General features: G+C 34.8%; 1 protein-coding gene across 1 annotated transcript in view; it reads left to right on the plus strand.

Moving 5' to 3' along the window:
* Positions 1–22712, plus strand: part of LOC143366966 (uncharacterized) — a 520650-nt gene that overhangs the window by 250219 nt on the left and 247719 nt on the right. Inside the window, exons 3-5 of the mRNA XM_076808473.1 lie at positions 16577–16901; positions 17645–17796; positions 21334–21462. Coding sequence (XP_076664588.1) covers positions 16577–16901; positions 17645–17796; positions 21334–21462 — 606 coding nt within the window. The remainder of the gene's footprint in view (positions 1–16576; positions 16902–17644; positions 17797–21333; positions 21463–22712) is intronic.

Here is a 22712-nt window from a genome sequence, read left to right on the forward strand (position 1 = left end):
GGCTTCGCCCGAGATATTAGCGTGACTGCTTCATGTTTATTGGAATTAATATCTTTTAAGGAAATTAAGTATTTTGAGGAAAAAGGTTAATTTCTTCATAATATTTTGGAAAAGATAACATTCTCTGCTTTGGGTGATTTACTTTTCCTCCAGCGCAACATATACCAGGCGCTTCTTCGTTCCATGTTAATAACCCGTTTTTGAGACATGCTAAATAGTCTATGTCCGTCCTAGAGTATCCAGGAATAACGTGTTAAAATTTCAGGAACATCGGTTCAGTAGGTTTTGAGTTTTGCGCGAACATGAAAATTGGCTCTCTCTTTATATAATAGTGTAGATAATAGTTTATCAGACTTATATCAGGCTTCAAGACTGGATACGGAATTGGGAAACAATAAAGCAAATCATATGGACATATGTCCGATTTGAACTTGTTTCTGAGTTTATTAATTAAATAACTTATAAGAGTAAGTAACTAAATAGGAATATTTAGTTACTAATAAATAAATAAGAATATTTAGTTGCTAATAAATAAATAAGAATATTTAGTTACTAATAAATAAATAAGAATATTTAGTTACTAATAAATAAATAAGAATATTTAGTTACTAATAAATAAATAAGAATATTTAGTTACTAATAAATAAATAAGAATATTTAGTTACTAATAAATGAATAAGGATATTTAGTTACTAATAAATAAATAAGAATATGTAGTTGCTAATAAATAAATAAGAATATTTAGTTGCTAATAAATAAATAAGAATATTTAGTTGCTAATAAATAAATAAGAATATTTAGGTGCTAATAAATAAATAAGAATATTCAGTTGCTAATAAATAAATAAGAATATTCAGTTGCTAATAAATAAATAAGAATATTCAGTTGCTAATATATAAATAAGAATATTTAGTTACTAATATATAAATAAGAATATTCAGTTGCTAATAAATAAATAAGAATATTTAGTTGCTAATAAATAAATAAGAATATTTAGTTGCTAATAAATAAATAAGAATATTTAGTTGCTAATAAATAAATAAGAATATTTAGTTGCTAATAAATAAATAAGAATATTTAGTTACTAATAAATAAATAAGAATATTTAGTTACTAAACTCAGAAACAAGTTCAAATCGCACATATGTCCATATGATTTGTTTTTATTGTTTTCCAGTTCCGTATCCAGTCTTGAAGTCTGACGCAAGTCTAATAAAATATTATTAGTAATAATGCGTCGATCTTGAATGGCTTTCAAGCCACTTTAACAGCAAACCTTTTGTTAGCATAGGTATCCGATGAATGAGCTATACATTTATTACAGCAGTAATAAATATTATCAATCAATTATTGCTATTAGAACGCGCGCGCAATTGCACCGTCTATATTATCAGTTTTATTGTATTAGGTATTACATGAATACAAGTTTCTGTAAATCAAAATTCGCTGAGACTCAGAAACAAGGTTAAATTTTATTATTTTCCAGTGCCGAGTCCACTCTTAAAGTTTGATACACTTATTATGTTACACCCTGTATATTAATGCTCACTAAGTAGATATTTTGTGGATTGTTTGTCGATTGAAAAAATGAACAAGGGCTTCTGAATTATTTGTACAATCCTTTGAAGTAAACTTCTTTAGGGGAAGGAGTATACAGAGTCGGTGCAAAATTGAATTCTCATTGGTGGTATGGAAACAGAATATTGCTGTTGGCTGTTTCAGAAAAACGGGGATAATAGTGAGTGAGCGAGTAACCTAACCCAGACCCAACCCAGACCTAACCCAGACCTTCAACGTATTGTGAATATGTACCTTAAGAAGAGAGTTGTTGCCTAAAATTCTTGAAATTTTTAAAAATCTTTAAATCTTTAAAACATTCAATGATTACAAGCGATTTTTGTGTGTAATGAGTCTGAGTTAATAATAGCTGGGTGTAAAAGGTACTGGGACGTCTGTAAACATGATAAGTTTATTATACAGCTTTGGGGAAGTATTACCAAAAGCAGAATTATGATAGACAGTTGCTATTTGGTTAGCGGAACGGATCAGTTACCTTTGGAATGTTTCTGAAACTTAATTTTTTACTCATGTTCTATACACTGCTCATATCTTACAGGTTTTGTAGAAAATTAGTATAGTCACCATGCCAACGATTATAATTTATATTTTTCTGACAAATGCATTCAGTTTACCAGCAACTTACCAAATCAAGCTCTACCTGCTACACATGTACATATATGTATTAAAAATCCATAAATGAGTGGTGATTAAGTAAAAAGGTCTCTATGTAGGTAGTCATACGCTGAGTGAAGTCAGCCGCTAGTGCATAATCGATTGCGGTGATCGCGGTTAGAATATCGTGCATCTCGGATGAGTCACGGTGTCCACAAGCCATTGTCCTGTCTTTGTTGTTGCCTACTCGATCAAAGGAATGATGTACGTATATAGTGGACTGTAGTGCAACGAAAGTACTGGATTCCTGCAGGTATAGGGATGTTCGCGGAAGTACTAACACCGCGAACCCGGACTCACCGATTGGAACGCAACTGTGTGGGTTTTTAGAGTGATTCAAAACAAGAACAACGGTGTGTTTCATTTGGGCCCTATCGCCCTTTAAGGGAGTGAAAACTAACCTCAAAGTCAAATTGGCACTTCCACTTTTTCGCGTATAACTCTGAAAGTACAACAGACAGAACAAAATGTTTCAAACGAAAGTTTAATGGTGCAATGAGCGCTACAAACTTCCGTTAACAAAATTTTGAAAAGAGCTAAAAAAAAATATATTACTGACGAAAAGGACTCTTTTCAAAATTTTGTTAACGCAAGTTTCTAGCGCTTATTGCACCATTAAACTTTTGTTTGAAACATTTTTTTCTGTCTGTTGTACTTTGAGAGTTATGCGCGAAAAAGTGGAAGTGCCTATTTGACTTTGAGGTTAGTTTTCACCCTCTTAAAAGGCGATAGGGCCCAAATGAAACACACCGTTTTTCTTGTTTTGAATCACTCTAAAAACCCACAAAGTTGCGTTCCAATCGATGAGTCCGGGTTCGCGGTGTTCTCTTGAAAGTAGATATACTATTATCGTTTTATGCAGAGGGTTCTGTGCAATTTCTATAATACGAAAATTATGCGACAGTATGCAAATTTTTCGTATCAAAAGAGATTGAAATCGTTATCTTCAAATTGAAGCTTCGTTTCAAGTTATAAAATTCAAGAGTTAGGAGTAGGGTTTGTCGGTTTTTAAAAACCAGGTTTAAAAACCTTTTTTTTATAAATTTGTAAAATTCGAAAACCGGTTTTTAACTTTAAAAAATCGGCTTTATATATTAGAATTAATATGTGAAAATGAATTAATTGTTTAATTAAAAAAATTGTAGTAGATAACAGTTTACTGTAAAACTAATCTTCATGAGTTCATATTTTCTGAAGAAAAATAGTAAATGAAATAAAGATTTATAATTTATATTTTGTACGGATTTTACTAGCAGTAAATAGGTTTATTTTTTGCCTTTCGACGTCAAAACAGGGTTACATATGTTGTGTGTGTAAATGTTTCTACGACTGTTAACTCAAGATTTTGCTTTCTTTTTTACTTCCTCCTTCATCTTGGGCTTCTTTTCTTCTCCTTTTTTTCCAGAACCATACGCATCCACTCCGCTTCTTCTTGTACGGATTTTAGTGATTTTAGTTGTTTTTTCATTTGGTTTTGTATGCAGCGTATTTTATTGTGTTATATTTTTGTAGATCCACAAATATTAAATGAACTAAAAAATTGTAGGGATTTGTACGGATTTTAGTTATTTTAATTTTTTTATTTAGTTTTGTATAGATAGAGTATATTTTATTTTGTTACATTTTTGTAATTCCATAAATATTAAAAAAAACTGAAAATTTTAAAATAAGTACAGATATTTAATTCCTATTTTAATTATATTTTTTGTGAAAAATCAAAAACCGGTTTAACCAGTCTTTTTAGAATAGTGGAATTAGAAAACCGGTTTTTTCAAAAGTCGGTTTTTGTATAAACCCTAGTTAGGAGCTCAAGTTCGCAACACGTGCTGTTTAAATACCTACATATTAGTTTTGTATAACTTATTGCATAATACTTCTCCTTGTAAGTGGTTACGTATGTTGCAATCAGCAAACCCTGTAAATGTGGTAGGTATCTGAAGGACCACAAATCTTTATCTTGTAGATACAGTCGTCTACTATGCAATTAGAAGTACCTACGTATTTAAACCGCCATAAGTATCGTTATTTTGATAGACAATATTCAAGAATCCCGATGAAGTATACATAAATTATTGTTGACAAACTTTGACTGCCTACCGAAACACAATTATGTATGTTCCTCATTTATAAATGATACATTTTAAAATGGTGTGTATTAATTAATTAAAATAAAAAAAAAATCGTTATTTTCGAAGGACATTGTTAAAATATCAATCGCTTTTATTGATCTATTTAACTGTATAAAAAATTGAAAATTGTGCTCGTCGAATCAAAAGGTTCTCATAAAAGAGTTAAGTATTCATTAACCCGGCGGGAGGCCCACCCCATATTGTAACACGGGTTGTCGCTACCGGGTCAAAAATACCCAAAATTGAAACGTAAAAACACACGGTTTCAGAATTTTTTTTTTTAACTTTGTAATTTTTATGTTAAAGTACAGTGTTTTAAGAATCAAACAAAATTTATGAAATATCTTAAAATCTTTATTAAGGGGTTATGCCTAGTCAGGCGGTCGAAAAGAGGCGAATATTTGTGAATTTGTTTTGAAGAAGCGGAAGCGTATATTTTTACAGAACTTTTTGCGTTTAAAAGAGAAACATTTAAAGAAAATTTGGTAATTTTTTCGTAGAAAAATAATTACGTTTATAATAAAATAACAAGCGACATCCAAGAAGCATTTTTAAAAATTTGGTTTTGCGGTGACCATTACCATTCGGAACCAGATTATCTAAAATAAAAAAACAAAAAAGATTTCGTTAGTATATTAATGTATCCTCAGGTTGACGCAGAGAATTTTCCGAAATATTAAGTTAAAACAACATGGCAGCTATTTAAAGTTGAAATCCTGATTTTTTCCTGCAAAGATTACGTGAAAAAAACAGGATTTCAACTTTAAATAGCTGCCATGTTGTTTTAACTTAATATTTCGGAAAATTCTCTGCGTCAACCTGAGGATACATTAATATACTAACGAAATCTTTTTTGTTTTTTGATTTTCGATAATCTGGTTACGAATGGCAGTGCTCACCGCGAAAGCAACTTTTTAAAAATGCTTTTTGGATGTCGCTTGTTATTTTATTATAAACGTAAATATTTTTCTACGAAAAAATTACCATTTGTTCTTTAAATGTTGCTCTTTTAAACGCAAAAAGTTCTGTAAAAATATACGCTTCCGCTTCTTCAAAAAAAATTCACAAATATTCGCCTCTTTTCGACCGCCTGACTAGGCATAACCCCTTAAAGTTCTTTAAAAAATTGTAACAAAAACTCAAACAGTCTTCATATTTTCGCAACTAGCGCCTCTGTGGTAAATTTTACTCAGTAGCGCCTCCCCCGGAGTTAAAGTTGATCCACGGACAAAATGCGAAAAATATTCGTAGACTAAAGAAATCGTGTACTCATTTACGGTTTTCTAAGAAGATGTTAACCTTTCCCTTGGCGGATAAAGGGTGCATCGAGACCCATCTTATATATATTGTATATGTATATCAAACTGTATACGTTACTCGTTATTTATTAGTATATTTGCTCAAAAAAAGCATTTCAGACCTTACGATTAAAATCACATTTACAAGATTGCTCATACAACAAAAAACCAGGATTGCAATTTGGGAAAGATAAAAAATAATCAACCATGTTCTGTTCCATTCTCTCTTCCCGTGCAGCCTTCCTCTGCTTAAATAAAGTTAATCTATAGGGTAGACCGGGGACGGTAGTAACACTTTAACTTTGGAATACGATTACGCAACAACTATTACAGTTAAAAGAAAAGTTTTTACAGGAAAATGTTACTTATTTATCTGACACTTATCGAGCTACAACAGTTTCGCTATATGTCAAGTAATATCCGAGTTATTAATATAAAATGAGAAGCGTGTAAAGTGTTACATCCGTCCCTGACCCCGGATCGATTGTAACACTGCATGGGGTCGATAGCAACACAACTTTAACTTTACTAAATTAAAATATTTATTAATTTTAAATTATAATAATGACTGAAAAAAGTAAAATTTGTAACCTGTTAATCAGCATCACAATTGTGGCAAATATAAAACATGTTGTGGCCGGTGCATGCTTCATGCGCCCAATCCTTACACACAGTACATTGTACCCATTTTCCGTTTGCTTTGCTTTTGCTATAGGATTCCATGCACGCCAGACAATAATATTCTTTATCTTTTTTTGTAATTATTTGTGGAGTTATTTTTCATCTTTGAGTTGGTATGAGTGTGAGTGTGAATGGGCCTAATGTATGGGTAATGATGTAATGAGAGGTTGGCAGCAATGGGAAAAGAGCTAGTGGATTCATTCCCGAGATGGAGAGTGAGCGCAGTGAAAGCATGTCACATTCAAAGTGATTTATCGTTAACCAATATTATTATTAACATATCCATATTAAATTTGTCATTCTATAATGAGTGTTATATTTAATATCCATTCCTCATTTACCACATTATTCACATTGTTATAGTTATTAAAAGAATTATTTGCTTTCTGCCCCATATTTTTCTTCATGTAAGACAATCTAAAGTGTAGCAGGAAGAATTTGCTGAATAAGTTATTTGCTGAATATATATATATATATATATATATATATATATATATATTCAGGAAGAATTATATATATATATATATATATATATATATATATATATATATATAAGAATTAAATATATATATATTCAGCAAATTCTTCCTGCTATATATATATATTTTCAATGAAGAAACAAGAGTAAAGATGGGGTCTTTCTCGACTCGAGGTCTAGAGAAGACTGCCTTTCCGTCCTGTGGAAAGTCCTCGGTTGTCCTTTTGGGAAATATCTTTATTTTAAGTAAAATAGCTTAAGATGACAGTAATTGGTTAGGCGTCAGTAATTGGGTCCTTTGCCCTAGTATATTGTTCCGTAAAAGGATGTGACGGATTCTATCAAACAGATGTATTTGCCAGCGAGCTTACTTCACAGGCGTTGTTAGGATCGCCTCAGAATAATTAGGTACCCTATCGTCGATGCAACCCAAAACTACAGGACTCGGAGGCCTAAAAGACTACCGCCACAGCATGTCATATTTAAAATAAGCCCACAACTCCAAAGCTCCAGGACTCGGAGGCCACAAGGACCTCCGCCACTCACCATAAGTGTGATAACTGACGATATCACATCATATAACCACCATAGATGCCAATGCTTGGAGGCCTACGTGACTCCCTTCATCCCCTTAAGACATTCCATTGGTTTTAGTATAAATACCCCTTGCAGCTAAGTCCAAGCAAGTGAGTAAAACCTCAACGTAATATCACGCCGAATCTCTGTGTGGCAGCACTGTCGCCAGTGTTCTAATTCTGATTGTAAAAGGCGTATCTTACAATAAACTCTTGTTGCGAACTTGACTTGAGAGTCTGTGGAAACCTCACTGGACATCCCGTCATTCTTCCCATCATCCAAATCGTAACAGCGTTCCAAGAATCCTAGGCCGTTCAAGTATGAAACTAGGGTAATTGTGGAACAGTTGTCGCACCTTACGCAGAATTGTCACCGTGTCTAAATTTTGCAATGAAAATTTGTTCCAAGGATACATATTATTAGTTGAACATCTTGTCCTACTACTAGCATTAAAGAAAATCAACATTTTAATATTTGTCATCCTTAAAAAATTGAAACTACAAACATCCATTTTTTAGGAGGGACGCCGCACGTGCGGGAGTGGTGCCGCATTTCAAAAAAACCTTTAACTGTCCATTTAAACTTGTTAATTTTAACGTTTTATTTTAAAAAATGGTAAAAGCAAAGTAAAATGAAACATCTTTTTAATTTATACAGTTATAAAATACAATAAAATTGTAAAAATAAATTGGTGCAGAAATTATTTTTGTTTTTCTAAATTTAATTGTCTTTTCTTCTTCCTTCCACATTCATTACACATAAAATAAAAATAGAATGTGAAAAAGAGTAAAAAGCCCACAAATATGTTTGGATTATCAGATTTGTCATTAAAAAATAAATAATTTGCCTTGAGATATCACGGTATCTATTTTCAGACACTTTTTTGTATTTTTAACATTAAAAGCATCATTTAGTCGACTTACCTTCCGACACAGTGCGCATAAAAGTGCGGCATCTAGTCCAAATGCCCGGAAGAGACTCCGCACTTTCGTATTTCCAAGTGCTATGTCGAATATGACCTATTCTGGCCGGGAAATATTCCACAGAGTTCCTTTAACGTATTACAAAAGTTATATCACGAAAAAACTATGAATTTTTAACTACTACCATAGCAAAAATAAACTGGACGTATAACTACTGAGGCAAAGTGCGGTAGGGTTACCTCAAAAATAGCAAAATCTTTAAAACTAATAATGGAAACACGTTCCCGCTTATTAATCTAGCTTAAACGAACTGCCCAAAGCAAATAAAATCGACAGTGTTGTATTTTATTACCGATAACCCTGAAATGCCGAAGGTGTGGCGCCTCTCCCAGTGCGGCATATCTTCCGCAATTACCCTACCAGTGCAGGCAGAGTTTCGCGGTACCGCGTTATTATTAGAGACTTACTCGCAAGGAAATGAAACTCGTATCGGTAGATTTCCCACACACGAATGCACGTGCTTGCTTGCAACAAAGTTTCCGTCGCGGTGGGTTCCCGGATATCCGGGCGTTAAAGGTAACTTCTCACGTCGAGAACGTACGCGCGCGCTCAACAGCAGCCACAATACGTCGTAACCACGTGCAACTACGTTGACGTGCATTGTCACTGTTTTACTGCCTGTTTTGGGCTCGCAATAAACAATATTAACGTGTACAGGTACGCCTTGGCGCCTGGACCAGTTCGCGTGCACGATCCTGTTAAATTTAAGCAGTAGAGTGTGGACAATAACTGTGTTAATACGTAGGTACTTCGTTTGCCGCGCCACTCGTGTACGGGTGACAGTCATATTTACACGATTACGAAAAATATTAGTTTGCAGAACTGTGAAGGATATTAACAATAGCATTATTGATAATAATACCGTGTGCGGTGGATGGATTACCATGTTCCGTTGTTGCGATTTAATCTACACTGCATTCCACTTTAGAGCGAACGCGGTTCCGCGCAGGGAAAGCGCTACGATCAATCGCAAAAGTGCTACGACCAATCGCGCGTGTCAGATCCGTGGGAGCTGCGCAGATCGGTCGCAAATCGGTAGGGGCGTAGGTCCGCTCTTATATGGAATGGAGTGTAGAGCATGCAGCGAGTAATGAAAGTGGGAGTGTGACGAATGTTTCTACATGTAAAGACTACCGAAGGCATTGCGTGATATTTTTTTTTATAAAACATTGATAACACTAGTTTATAAAAAAAATTGGCGTAGGAGATGCCTCTATCTTTTTCTTATGTAGAATGGTCCGCTGATTCCGAAAATAAGGTCTAAAAAATTTTCTATCGATTCGATTTCGAGATATCGGCAAGTGAACTTTTTACCTGTCTGTCAAAAAAGTGGTACTTAAGGGTACTAGGCAGTCGTTCCTGTCTAAAATTAAGCATTTCTGTTTCAATTAATTATAAAGAAACCAACTGAGAATGAGACTTGTTCTTTGGCATGAAGTTTATTAACATCATATGTTTTAAAAAACATGTTTCTTTAGTAAAAAATATGCATTATATACGACGCTACAGATGGATCATCAAATAGGCTTTTTGAGGAAAAGTTTCTTTTCTTTTGCAGTGATAACTCAAAAACGGAGGTTCCAATCGATTCAAAACAAATTCGAGCATCTTCACAAAATGTGTAGTTTCGGACCAGACCTAAATTAAAGTTAATGAAAACTCTTATTCTTTATGAAAATAAACTAAGACCTCGCCTTTTGGCGCTTGGGGGATGGAAAAACCTCATCAATGGGGTCTCAATGGGGTTTCAGTTTATTTTCATAAAGAATAAGAGTTTTCATTAACTTTAATTTAGGTCTGGTCCGAAACTACACATTTTGTGAAGATCCTCGAATTTGTTTTGAATCGATTGGAACCTCCGTTTCTGAGTTATCACTGCAATACAAAAGAAACTTTTTCTAAAAAGCCTTTTTAATCATCCATCTGTAGCGTAATATATAATGCATATTTTTGACTACACACAATTTTTTTTTAAAGCTTATGATGTTAATAAACTTCATGCCAAAGAACAAGTCTCAGTTTCAATTGGTTTCTTTGCAATTAATTGAAACAGAAATGCTTCATTTTAGATAGGAACGACTGCCTAGTACCCTTAAGGGGAGGTTCCAGTCTAGAGCCCCACAAAATAGGTGTTCTATAGGAATTAATTAAAGGAAAACTACTGCATATAACTTAATGGGATTTTTTGTATTTCATTGAGGATATCTTAAGTTATAGAAATATATTTTTTGTTTTGTAATTAATCATTGCTGACGGCACTGCGGAGTCGTTAAAGTCAAGGCGTCAAAAAAATCATCCAAATCGGTGGAACCTGTAGCACCAAAAGTTATTATCCGATTTGACTGAAACTTTTTTTATTTTAAAGAATATACTTCTGGCTAGGGGGGGGGGCAGAGAAAATTACAAAAATGACATTTTTTAAGAAAATAACGATACTTGAAGTTCGTCCTTTCCACGCCTTTAAAAATGATAAATTTTCACTATTTTGTTATTTTGTCTGCTTTCCCCCCTAGCCCTCGAATTTCAACAAATCCTTTTAAACACGTATTCCTGACAGGTTGAACAATTGAAAAAAGAAATAAAAAAAAATCGACTTTTAGACCGGAACCTCCCCTTAAGGGGACTAGGCAGTTGAAAATCGATTTTTTATTGCACTTTCCGAAAGTACTATCTTTTCTGAATAAAATGCCGCTTGGTTTATAGTAAAATTCGCAAAATCGTAGATTTTGCAGCTAAAAACGTCAAGCGGCATCCTACAGCGCCACCCTTGCCCAGAAACTTTAAACGCGTTTTTCTCTAATATTTTTTTCTCTTTATTTTTCCCTGATTGCGAACTAATGGGGGTTCAGATCGACTTGGAAAAAATTACAGGGTGTGTAAAACATGAGCCATTCCCGGGCAAACCTTTGATATGGTCCGTAAAAATTCGAGATTTTTATCAAAAAATTAAAAAGTCACCGGATTTTAGTGGCGCACAAACAAGAACGATTTTTTTTCGAAAAAATCGCAGTTTTTCACTAATCGCATAATTCTGATTCAATTTTTGTTTTTATAGGTTTGCCCGCAAACTATGAATCCAACAAACAAGAATCACACCTTTGAAATCGGATTACGTCACATTTTAAGACCGATATTAAGGCAAAACGACGGAAAAACGTTTAAATGTTTACCCGTCTGCAGCACTATTTTTAAAGCACATATATATTTCTTACCAATTTTTTTTTCAATCTGTATGGCAGTAGTAAACATTGGGTAAAAGGATTCACCTGGATTTGCTTTCATTTTTTTACAAATAAATAAAGGACAGAGTCTCTTTCTCACTAAAAACGACTGCCTATTTAGTCTCCTTAATTGCGAATATCTCGTGTTGCGAATGACCGGTATGTGCGAAAATTATATCAAGTTTTAGATAATTGAATCACCAACAAATTTACCTTCACACATTTTTTAAATCGGTTCAGTAGTTTGGGTGAATTCAATGGAAATATGTGAAAAAGTCATTTTTCGACCAAAATTGAAATTGACAATTCATTTAATCACCTGGGAAAAATCTAAATCGCAAGAATTGACTAAGTTTCTCATTTCTCACGTTGATTCTGCACTTTTACGAAGAAAACAAGATGCTATTGAAGAAAATCTATGGATAAATACCGAAGGTAGAGACAATTGCGTGAAAACACTAAAATTTCACTTTTTCTCAGTTTTTGTGTTTTTTTTTTCATTTTATTGTGTTATTTCAATTTTAATTTATTCTCTACATTTTCTCAAGTATTTTTTTTAATACATATATCTGTGCTTTAGAAGTAGTTCTGTCTCCTTTTTTGTCTTTAAATGTACAGTAGCGCAACTGTAATTATCAGAAATTTGTGTATAGTTCTCGGGGAAATTTGCCAGATTTCAATCTGGTGGTTTTGTGCCTAGAATATGAATCACGCTGTGGACGTGCACCTACAGCTTCTGATGACAATTTGCGAGAAATAATGGAAGAAAATTCGACTGCGTTCTTTGTTGCCATCAGCAGAGATATTGAAATACATAAGTTACAAGGCAGTTTTGTAACATATTTCAACGCTTTGGATTTATTTTGAAGTACAATGTTTAGCTTTCATACAAAATACATTAATCTGAAATGATATGAAAAGAATGTTTAGAAAAGCAGGAATACACACCATCTTTAAACTGCCACTTTATACTAAACATTTGTTTCCTCCAATCAAAGATAAAATATCCTTTTCTAAAAATTCTAACATCGTCTACTCAATGCCTTGCATGGCTTGTAAGTAACAAGGTTTACATTGGGCAAACCTCCAGGCTTTTGGGAACAGGGCCGGCGTGACAATACATATGATACCGGGCGAAAATATTTTTTGGCGCCCTCTCCTAATTTTTTAATAAAAAAAACCATCTGTTTTACTTTATATAGTTTTATTATAATACATAATAAATACATATTCAGATGAAGATTTGGCGTCAGTATTTACACTTTTAGGTTGATTATCATCACGTTCTTCCTCTTCAAAAGTAATTGTATCGATTTCAAGATATTCTTCTTCTTCGGTATTTTTACGCTCTTCATTTTGCATATTTGGCTCATATTTCTTTTTAAAAAATGAACACATCAGACTTGTAGACAACTCATTTTCTTTTGATTGATTTAGTTTTCTCTCTCTATTCTGCGCTCCTGAGAGTTTTTTTCTCAACATTCTATGGCTAAAGAAAGTCAAAAGATTTTTATGTTTTACCCGAATTTTTCAATATTTCATGGGAATTTGCCGAGATGTATATATTGTCTAGTAAAAATTCACACGTAACTTTTATTAGAAAGTACTGCAAGTTATTAGAACTGACAATGATCCTTTGATTTGAAACTTTTAATGTTACAAAACAAAACTTATAGTTAAATTGCAATAGATATTTATATTTAGAACTTAAAATTGCGAATATAAATATATGAAAGGATAAAATATTTCTCAGAGTCCACGAGTAACTTTGTATATTATACAAAAGCGTGTTTCTTAAAAAACAAAGGACGACGGAGGCGTCCGTCTCATCTACCTGGGATTCATTTCTTTTTCGTGACAGCGAATGATGATTATACGTACAACGAACTAAATCTGGTGATCTTAGAACGACAATTTACTGTAGCTAATATTCTTTCAAAAAACGACGTATAATATAAATTGTCATGGTTGCTTTCGTAATTCGTCGCTATTTATTTGAATAATACCAGAAATACTAAAAAAAATAAAACAGAAAAATAACTAAATTAAACAACTATTTTTTTATTGAAGCACCCTCGCGAATTGGCGCCCCGGGCGGTCGCCCGCTTCGCCCGTCCCTTCCGCCGGCGCTGTTTGGAAAGACGGATTTATGAGCACAGAAGAAATATCTTTTTATCTCCCCTCCAACACACTGCTTTAACGAAACACTCGCTTGAGTTCGACCATAGATTTGACTTCGACAAGGTCAAAGTTGTTGATAGAGAAGCCAGTCTGAATCAGAGAGTTCTATTAGAAACGCCACGTACGATTAAGGGGTTATGCCTAGTCAGGCGGCCGAAAAGAGGCGAATATTTGTGAATTTTTTTGAAGAAGCGGAAGCGTATATTTTTACAGAACTTTTTGCGTTTAAAAGAGCAACATTTAAAGAAAATTTGGTAATTTTTTCGTAGAAAAATATTTACGTTTATAATAAAATAAAAAGCGACATCCAAGAAGCATTTTTAAAAATTTGGTTTTGCGGTGAGCACTGCCATTCGGAACCAGATTATCGAAAATCAAAAAACAAAAAAGATTTCGTTAGTATATTAATGTATCCTCAGGTTGGCGGAGAGAATTTTCCGAAATATTAAGTTAAAACAAAATGGCGGCTATTTAAAGTTGAAATCCTGATTTTTTCCTGCAAAAATTACGCGAAAAAATCAGGATTTCAACTTTAAATAGTCGCCATGTTGTTTTAACTTAATATTTCGGAAAATTCTCTCCGTCAACCTGAGGATACATTAATATACTAACGAAATCTTTTTTGTTTTTTGATTTTCGATAATCTGGTTACGAATGGCAGTGCCCACCGCGAAAGCAACTTTTTAAAAATGCTTCTTGGATGTCGCTTGTTATTTTATTATAAACGTAAATATTTTTCTACGAAAAAATTACTATTCGTTCTTTAAATGTTGCTCTTTTAAACGCAAAAAGTTCTGTAAAAATATACGCTTCCACTTCTTCAAAAAAAATTCACAAATATTCGCCTCTTTTCGACCGCCTGACTAGGCATAACCCCTTAATGCGCTATGATAGCCATGAACAGCCCTTTTTGGGGCCAAATTGTATATAGTCTTTTTATGTATTAGTTAATCATAAGTTTAGTTGTTAAGTCTCTTAAAGAGTGATACAGGTGTTTTTCTTTCTATTCATGAACATTTTTCCCCCGTGCGTTAATATAAGACTGTTAGCTATACGTTGGCATTTATTTTCAATTTTTCTTCTCTTTTATATTCTTTATGCGACAACTGCTGTCATAGACTGAGGTATTATAAGTTACGAAGACTCTCGTACAAGTAATAAGAATATTATATACCGTTAGGCATTTCTTTTTATGTTTATTCTGCCAAAGATTTATTTAAAAGTATGTACTATGTTTTGAAATAAACACTTTAACAAAAAAAAAGGGGCCGTCAGTTATAGCCTACTGATGAGTCTGGCTGACAGTCCCAAGACGAAACACGCACACATCTTCTTTTCCTCCTTGATCTTTAATGCCAATCTACCTGCCCCGCACAGTACTCCAAAAAGCGTGACCGGCCCGAGGGATTACGGTTGCGCCGGAAGCGACGGGGCAAGATCCCTCTTTTTTAGGTTCCGGAATCAATCACCAATCACCATCTCGGTTTCGGACGTAACACAGTTTACACAAAATATATTAGTATAATTTTAGACAATAATATCAAGCAAAGGTGTTTTTGCTTTGATTGCCGAGATACGAATTCAATCACTTCTTTGACAAATTTAAAACATAATTTTGAACAGTTCCTGAAACTGATGGGGATACAAATAGGTAGTTAGGGATTTGCAAGAGCCGTGTAGGTACTATGAGAGCCACTACTGTATTTACACGTTTCAGTTTCACCAGTACACCCAAACAAAATTTTTTTATTTATTTATTAATTGAGCGTTTAGAGTCGCATCTACTTCTATGGTCATTAGCGACTACATTGGGTGCGTAAGATCAATTAGTCATCGTGCGAATTAGTGAAAAGAAAAGAGAGTAGAGTAGAAAGGAAAAAAAAAAGAAAAATGTTCCTGGGGCTCAGACATCTCAGGTACTGATGAGCATAGACGCTAAATCAGTTGTCGGATTCCAATGTCTTCAAGGAAGGTGAGCACATTGTTGAAGGTATCCGGATCGGTGAGCACCTGTTTGAGGTCGGTGCCAATTTTATGTTGGTTTCGATTTGCTGAGTACTTGACACATTCGACCAGTATGTGCTGGATGGTGACACGTACTTTGCAGACATCACATTCTGTCGGTTCATTCTGGGTAATGAGGTGGGGGTGGGTCAAGTGAGTGTGACCGATTCTCAATCGAGTGAGTGTCACTTGGTCTTTCCGGTTTTCCAAGCAGATTCCGTTTCTTTCAGGGATATCCTTCCTAATCAGGCGCAGTGTGGTGGTTTTGCCCGTTTTCCATTCTTCATCCCATAGGGCCTGGACTGCAATACGAATCGGGGTTTTGAGATCATTGTAATGCACAGAGATAGGGACGTCAGGCACTGGTAGTGAGCATGCTGACTTGGCTAGGGAATCAGCCTTTTCGTTTCCTTCAATACCCACCTGAGATGGTATCCAAATTAAAATGATCTCTTCGCCCCGATTTTTAAGCCAAACAAAAAATTGTCACGAGAAGGCAGTCCCTGTTATGACATTCAACTCCTTTCTCTATTCTGTTTCGTGTCTTTGCGTAGAAAACAACTGCATGTCATCCCACTCTCTAGATTCTAGAGTCACCAAGTATCGTCATTTGCGCGCACGATAGGAAATAGTGTGTCGACCATAAATGACACTTTAATGATCACGGTTAATCGCGTGCTTATCAAAGCTACCAGACGTTACTCTAAATTCGTGCTATTTAAATTATCGTAGGTTACCGGAAGAATTACTCTGTTTGTCTTTCTCATTTCTTCTGCAATTCGCTTTCTGTGCAGACAACAAATTCCGTCACTTTCGCAACGACCTTTATCTCGGCGATGATCCAATCTCAACGACACCGCTCGAGGAGAATGCGGCAAAGGAGCGGCTGAGGGCGCGCAAGAGAATTGGCGAGCTGAAGAAGCGTAGAAAAGCGAAGCAGAAGAAGCGGAAGCAAATCGCCGAGAAGTCCCTGCCCGGACCGCCCCCAGCGTCAGTAGTCGCTGCCTTAAATGAAACAATAATGTCGAGGTTGGATCTGAGCTGCTTCATGAAAGCCCGGAAGAAAGGATTTGCAAAAGCTCCTCAGGTTGAAAACGCATATCCTGCCAAGTATGCCAGGTCCGTGCTCTCTTGTAAACCGCTACATTCCATAAAACAGAAGAAAAGCAAATAAGACAGTAAACGTTTCTCTGTGTCGTCATCTATCATTTTGTAATTAGGAACTTACAACAGTCACGCATAATTATTCGAATAATTGTAATTCTTCGTATATCCCCTTAGTTGTTCTATAGTTTGTACTTTCAGTTAATAATGTTCAATTGTGTCACCAATGTCTTGATGGGAGTATATGCATTGAAATTTATTATCATAGATTTTGAAACATAGACCATTACTTAATTAAGTGATCTATATTAATTACTTTAATAGCCGCACTGTGTATAATCACTTACAGTATTGAAGGCAAACGTGGTTTGTTTCGCTACGCTTAATATATTCCTTTGACAACGCCGTAACACCAAATAGATGTTATAAATATTAAATATAACATTTCGTCAGGATCTTGGACCTGAACGTCAGTACCTATTAATGGATCAAGCAACAGCTTTTCTTCTATACTCTCACTTAAATTATTACTAATAAGTTCATTAACATTTATAGTTTGAGATAAATTATGACAGTAAGACACGTGCGATGTATTAAAAATACAATTTTCACTGGCTTTCTAAATTAAAGACGTTCGAATAATTATTGGCTGTAGTACATGTTCCGTTTGCTATTTCAGATATTTTCAATTGTTTTATTTGAGTTCTTCCTAACACAGCTACACGACCGTTTGTATATTTCTTCGCGTATTTTTGTAGGAGGAAAAACGTACTCCCGCCGTACAATCGATACTTCGTAGCAGTTTACGAGTGCACAGAGGGGTACGTTTTCGATGACTCGATGGCGGATCGACTTTTCTGTAGCAGTGGCACTTGGTTGGGCGTGTTTCCGCATTGCATAAAACAGGGTGGTAAGTAGCTAGAAATAAAATGGCATTTAATTTTTTCAAAGCATAATATTCATAAAAATACCAGAAATTCATAATTGTAATGAATTTCTTAATTGAATTATTTGTTGGCACGCTTGCTATTACTTATTATTCACTGTTTAAAGACTTCAATGAATGTACTTTCGTCGTTTTATCTCCAAGCTTCGAACAAGAAGTTCCTCGTAATTGCCTTTAATTTTTAACTTTCTTTATTCTTTCCTGAAAGCCTAGCAGAACTGAAGAAATGAGCAATTAGATCAATATAAGTAACAGTTACATTGAATATCGCGAGGTTTCATAGAATTTTTAAGAAAATGTTCCATTCATATGTATAGTACGTAATGACTCGTAGAATTACACAGCTCGACATTTCACTTTGTTTCGGACTTGTACCATTGAATAGCCGTTTCTTGTAGGTTTGCGTGCGCTGAAAACAAATCCGCAAACCGTTCGTCGCCATCGCCCTCAGTTTTTGAGAAATTCGATTTTGAAAAAAACTTGCAAATTTTCAAATTTGAACAGCATGTGCCTCTAAACAGTAATAGTTATTCGGTTGCTTGTACCGTCAAATTATTCTATGAACCCACGTAGCTACAGCAAGTGATCAAATACTTTAGAATAGTAGTTTAGGTAATATGTAGCTTACTTTTACCATTATCCGATTTTTCTACATATGTACTTACTTACAAGGGGAGAACACCATGAGGTAGACACTGATTTTGATGAGCTTTGGCACGCTGGATCTATGTCGAAAATAAGTAAATAGGTGTCTGAGCGTTTCTGCCAATCGGCCTTAATAATAGAGATATTTACATGTAAATTATTAAAAATTTCATAGTGGTCGTGGGGTTTTAGTGGGTAAAAATCCCACACTACCCTTGCGTCCGCGGGAGATTCCATTTGGAGAAAAAACTTTATAATTTTTTTTTTAAATTATTTTTTTTATAATTTTATTTTTTTTTAACTTGGGGAAATCTTCTTAAGGCAACCCGACTCCTTCAGAGGGTAATCCTCCGGGGACGCCAGGGTAGTATGGGGTTTTCCCCCTTTAAAACCCCACGACCACTATGAAATTTTTAATAATTTCCATGTAAATATCTCTATTATTAAGGCCCATTGGCAGAAACGCTCGGAAACCTATTTACTTATTTTCGACATAGATCCAGCGTCCCAAGGCTCATCAAAATCGGTGTCTACCTCATGGTGTCCTCCCCTTGTTAGTTTACCATCTTTTCAGCAGGATATTACAACATTTCTGACTTTCGTCTTTGTTTCATTGCATTTATCACCTTTGGTAATGTACCTACAGTGTAATTTATGTTGCTTTAACAAAGATTTTGGCAGTAGAACTTTTCTCCTTGTCACTTACTGCTGAACACTCACAAGTATACAAATACATTTGTACCAGTAATTATGAAAGTGGCTCCAGAAAAAATTTGTAAAAATTCAGTTTATCACCGTTTTTGTATTTTTCAATACATGCAAACGCAAAAGTTGAAATACCTCAAAACGAAAAATGTAAGTATCACCAAGGCTACTTTCGCAATCACTCTTACATTTAAAATTAAATTCATTCACCTTTATAGAATGTGCAATCGTTGTTACTACCCACACAGCACCATAACATTGCAGCAACGTCTCTGTAATGAAGCGGTGCAAGATTGCAATGTTGCACCATAACATTGCAGAGACGTTGCAGGTTCAGTCCTATGTCCGACTTCGCAATATTACAGGTGCGTATTTTTGCAATGTTGCAGCAACATTACAAAAAAGTAGTCCTGCAACGTTCCGAAAATGATTTTGCAACGAAACGGCAACAGGAGTGTATTCCCGCAACGTTTAGGATATTTTTCGGAGAATGGTCCCGCTGCAACGTTTCGTGCAGTGAGGGACGCGACGACATGAATGTGTGCAGAATCGTAGTAGTATAACGCCGGTGTGTATTTCTCTCATAGAAATTTTTTTCCCCAGGGGGGATTCGAACCGAGGACCTGTAGCATCGTAGACGAACACTTTACCGCCGCAACTAGAACCGCTGATTTATAAGATTACTTACGTATTCGAACTTATACTCCTACCGTGCAAAACTTTAAACTCAAATTATTCAAAAACGAAGGCTGATTTAACAAACCCCATTAGAGAGTTGTAACAGTATAGGTGCGGACTACAATTTTCACCCGGTGTCATTTTAGGTTATGTTGGAAAACAGTCTTTAGACTGAACCTTTACATTTCTCTTTTCTTCTCTCTTTTTTCCTGCTTCATTGTATATACGTGTTTGTGCAATAAAGACGTTTAATAATAATAATAATTTCACACATTAAAATATATAGTACCTACTGTGTCTAAAAAAATTAAATTGATCCTCAAATCTCTTCTATAATTTCATGTACAAACAAGTCTCACGATAACACTTTTTTCATATGATCGACGGCCAACGAGAAATTTTAGCTTATCCAGTTAAATAAAACAAGCTGCAGAATCTACTCGACGTCATGTATATATTTCGACAAATTTTGCAAAGTCATAGTTGCTTCAGAATTTTGCTGCAATATTTCTACAATATTTTTCACTACAGTATTGCACGGCAATATGTGCGATAATTTGTTCGTGCTTTGCCACTGGAACACTGCACGTCGATGTGCGCGCAATATTGCATAAATATTGTAGGATTGTTGCCACTGGAACATTGCACGGCGATACGGGCGATACATTGCAGGAGCGTTGCCACTCCAATATTTCTGCAATATTGTACGGTAATGTGGGTGCAATTTTGCTGGAGCGTTGCCACTGGAACATTGCACTAAGATGTGCGCGCAATATTGCATAAATATTGTAGGATTGTTGCCACTGGAATATTGCACGTCGATGTGCGCGCAATATTGCATAAATATTGTAGGATTGTTGCCACTGGAACATTGCACGGCGATACGGGCGATACATTGCAGGAGCGTTGCCACTCCAATATTTCTGCAATATTGTACGGTAATGTGGGTGCAATTTTGCTGGAGCGTTGCCACTGGAACATTGCACTAAGATGTGCGCGCAATATTGCATAAATATTGTAGGATTATTGCCACTGAAATATTGCACGTCGATGTGCGCGCAATATTGCAGGAATATTGTAGGATCGTTGCCAATGGAACATTGTACGGCAACGAACTTACAATATTGCTGCAATATTGCACGATCGTTGCCACTCCAATAATGCACAACAATATTGCAGCATCGTTCCTGCAATATTGGAATGCAACCTGCAACAACACAATATTGCAGCAACGTTCCTGCAATACTGCTGCAACGAAGTGTGCTGTATGGGTAATATTGTGGGATCAAGGAATATGAGAATTATTTTATCGTTATCAGTGGTGGGTCACCTGTGACTCGCATGGCCTGGACCGTGCTAATGTAACAAGACTATTAAAAGCGCACACGAATATCTCGTTTAATCCACCTCTCAGCCAGAGAGAATCGATTGGATATTAATCTACAAAGCGAAAAATTTATTGACTTGTTTCAGAAGTGGCACTCAATGTGAAACGGTGCAATCAGGACAGGGGAGGATGCGAACATGTGTGTGAAGACTCTCCGACGGGTGTAAAGTGCTCGTGTTTCGATGGATTTCGCGCCAAGGGATTTTCCTGCATAGGTAATTTCTGTTTCATTTCGAACAATGTAATTTGAAGTATTATTTGGCGATCGAGTTTCAGCCACAAAATATGTAGGGTAGACCGGTGGCGATAGTAACACGTTAAATATCTCATAACATATTATGGATATTAACACAAATTTTGGATACATGATGAAGAATGACATTTGGAATACACACATAATGAAGAAAATAACTTTTCGGTACCCTAAAGTAATTTTTTCTTACTGATTTAAAATTGTAATATAAATACTCCCTTTGCAAGTACGTGTTTTTATTTTTTTTAATATTTAATCTGGCCATTTTTAAAGTAATACTGATCGTTAGTTATCACTTTTAAGTGTCTCGTTAATCAAAATTTATAATTTAAGTTCAAAGAAGATTAATAATATTGTCTTGTTTGCATGAAATCAAATAAAAAATGGGTGCAATGTACTGAATGTAAGGATTGATCACATGAAGAATGCACCAGCCAAAACGTTTTCTATTTCTGCCACTATTGCGATACCGCATAATTAGTTATAATTTTTACTTTTTTCATTTACTATTATAATTAAAATTAATAAATATTTTAATTTTGTAAAGTTAAATTTCTGCTACTATCGACTCCATGCAGTGTTACAACCGACCCGGGGTCAGAAACGGTTGTAACACTTTCTCCGCTTCTCATTTTTTGTGGAAATGTCGCATGTCCACTACGAACGCGACATTTCCACAATCTTTTAAATTCAAAAGTTCATTTAATTTAATAATTCTGACCATTTTCAAGGAAAGTTAAAATTTATTTTTTATTTTTTAAAAAAAAGTGGAAATAAAAATTGATATTAAATGAACTTTTGAATTTAAAAGATTGTGGAAATGTCGCGTTCGTAGTGGACATGCGACATTTCCACAATCTTTTAAATTCGAAAGTTCATTTAATATCAATTTTTATTTCCACTTTAAAAAAAAATTTAACTTTCTTCGAAAATGATCAGAATTATTGACCGAAATGTTGGAAACTGTAAAAAAATGTTTCAAAATTGCAATTAGTTTTTGTTTTTGTGAACCAGTGCACCGAAACAACAATCTTTTAATTGGAACGATTTATGCGGTCGAAATTCAAATTATTTCATTTTCAAAATACTTAAAAAAAGATACTGGAGTGAACTATACAGGATGAGTCACATAACTTGTCCACCCCGAATAACTTCTAAAGTATGTATTCTCCCAAAGACTGTTTTATATAGAAATTGTATGATATTGAAGAG

The sequence above is a fragment of the Andrena cerasifolii genome, chromosome 3 (assembly GCF_050908995.1).
Source record: "Andrena cerasifolii isolate SP2316 chromosome 3, iyAndCera1_principal, whole genome shotgun sequence".
NCBI classification, from domain to species: Eukaryota; Metazoa; Arthropoda; class Insecta; order Hymenoptera; family Andrenidae; genus Andrena; species Andrena cerasifolii.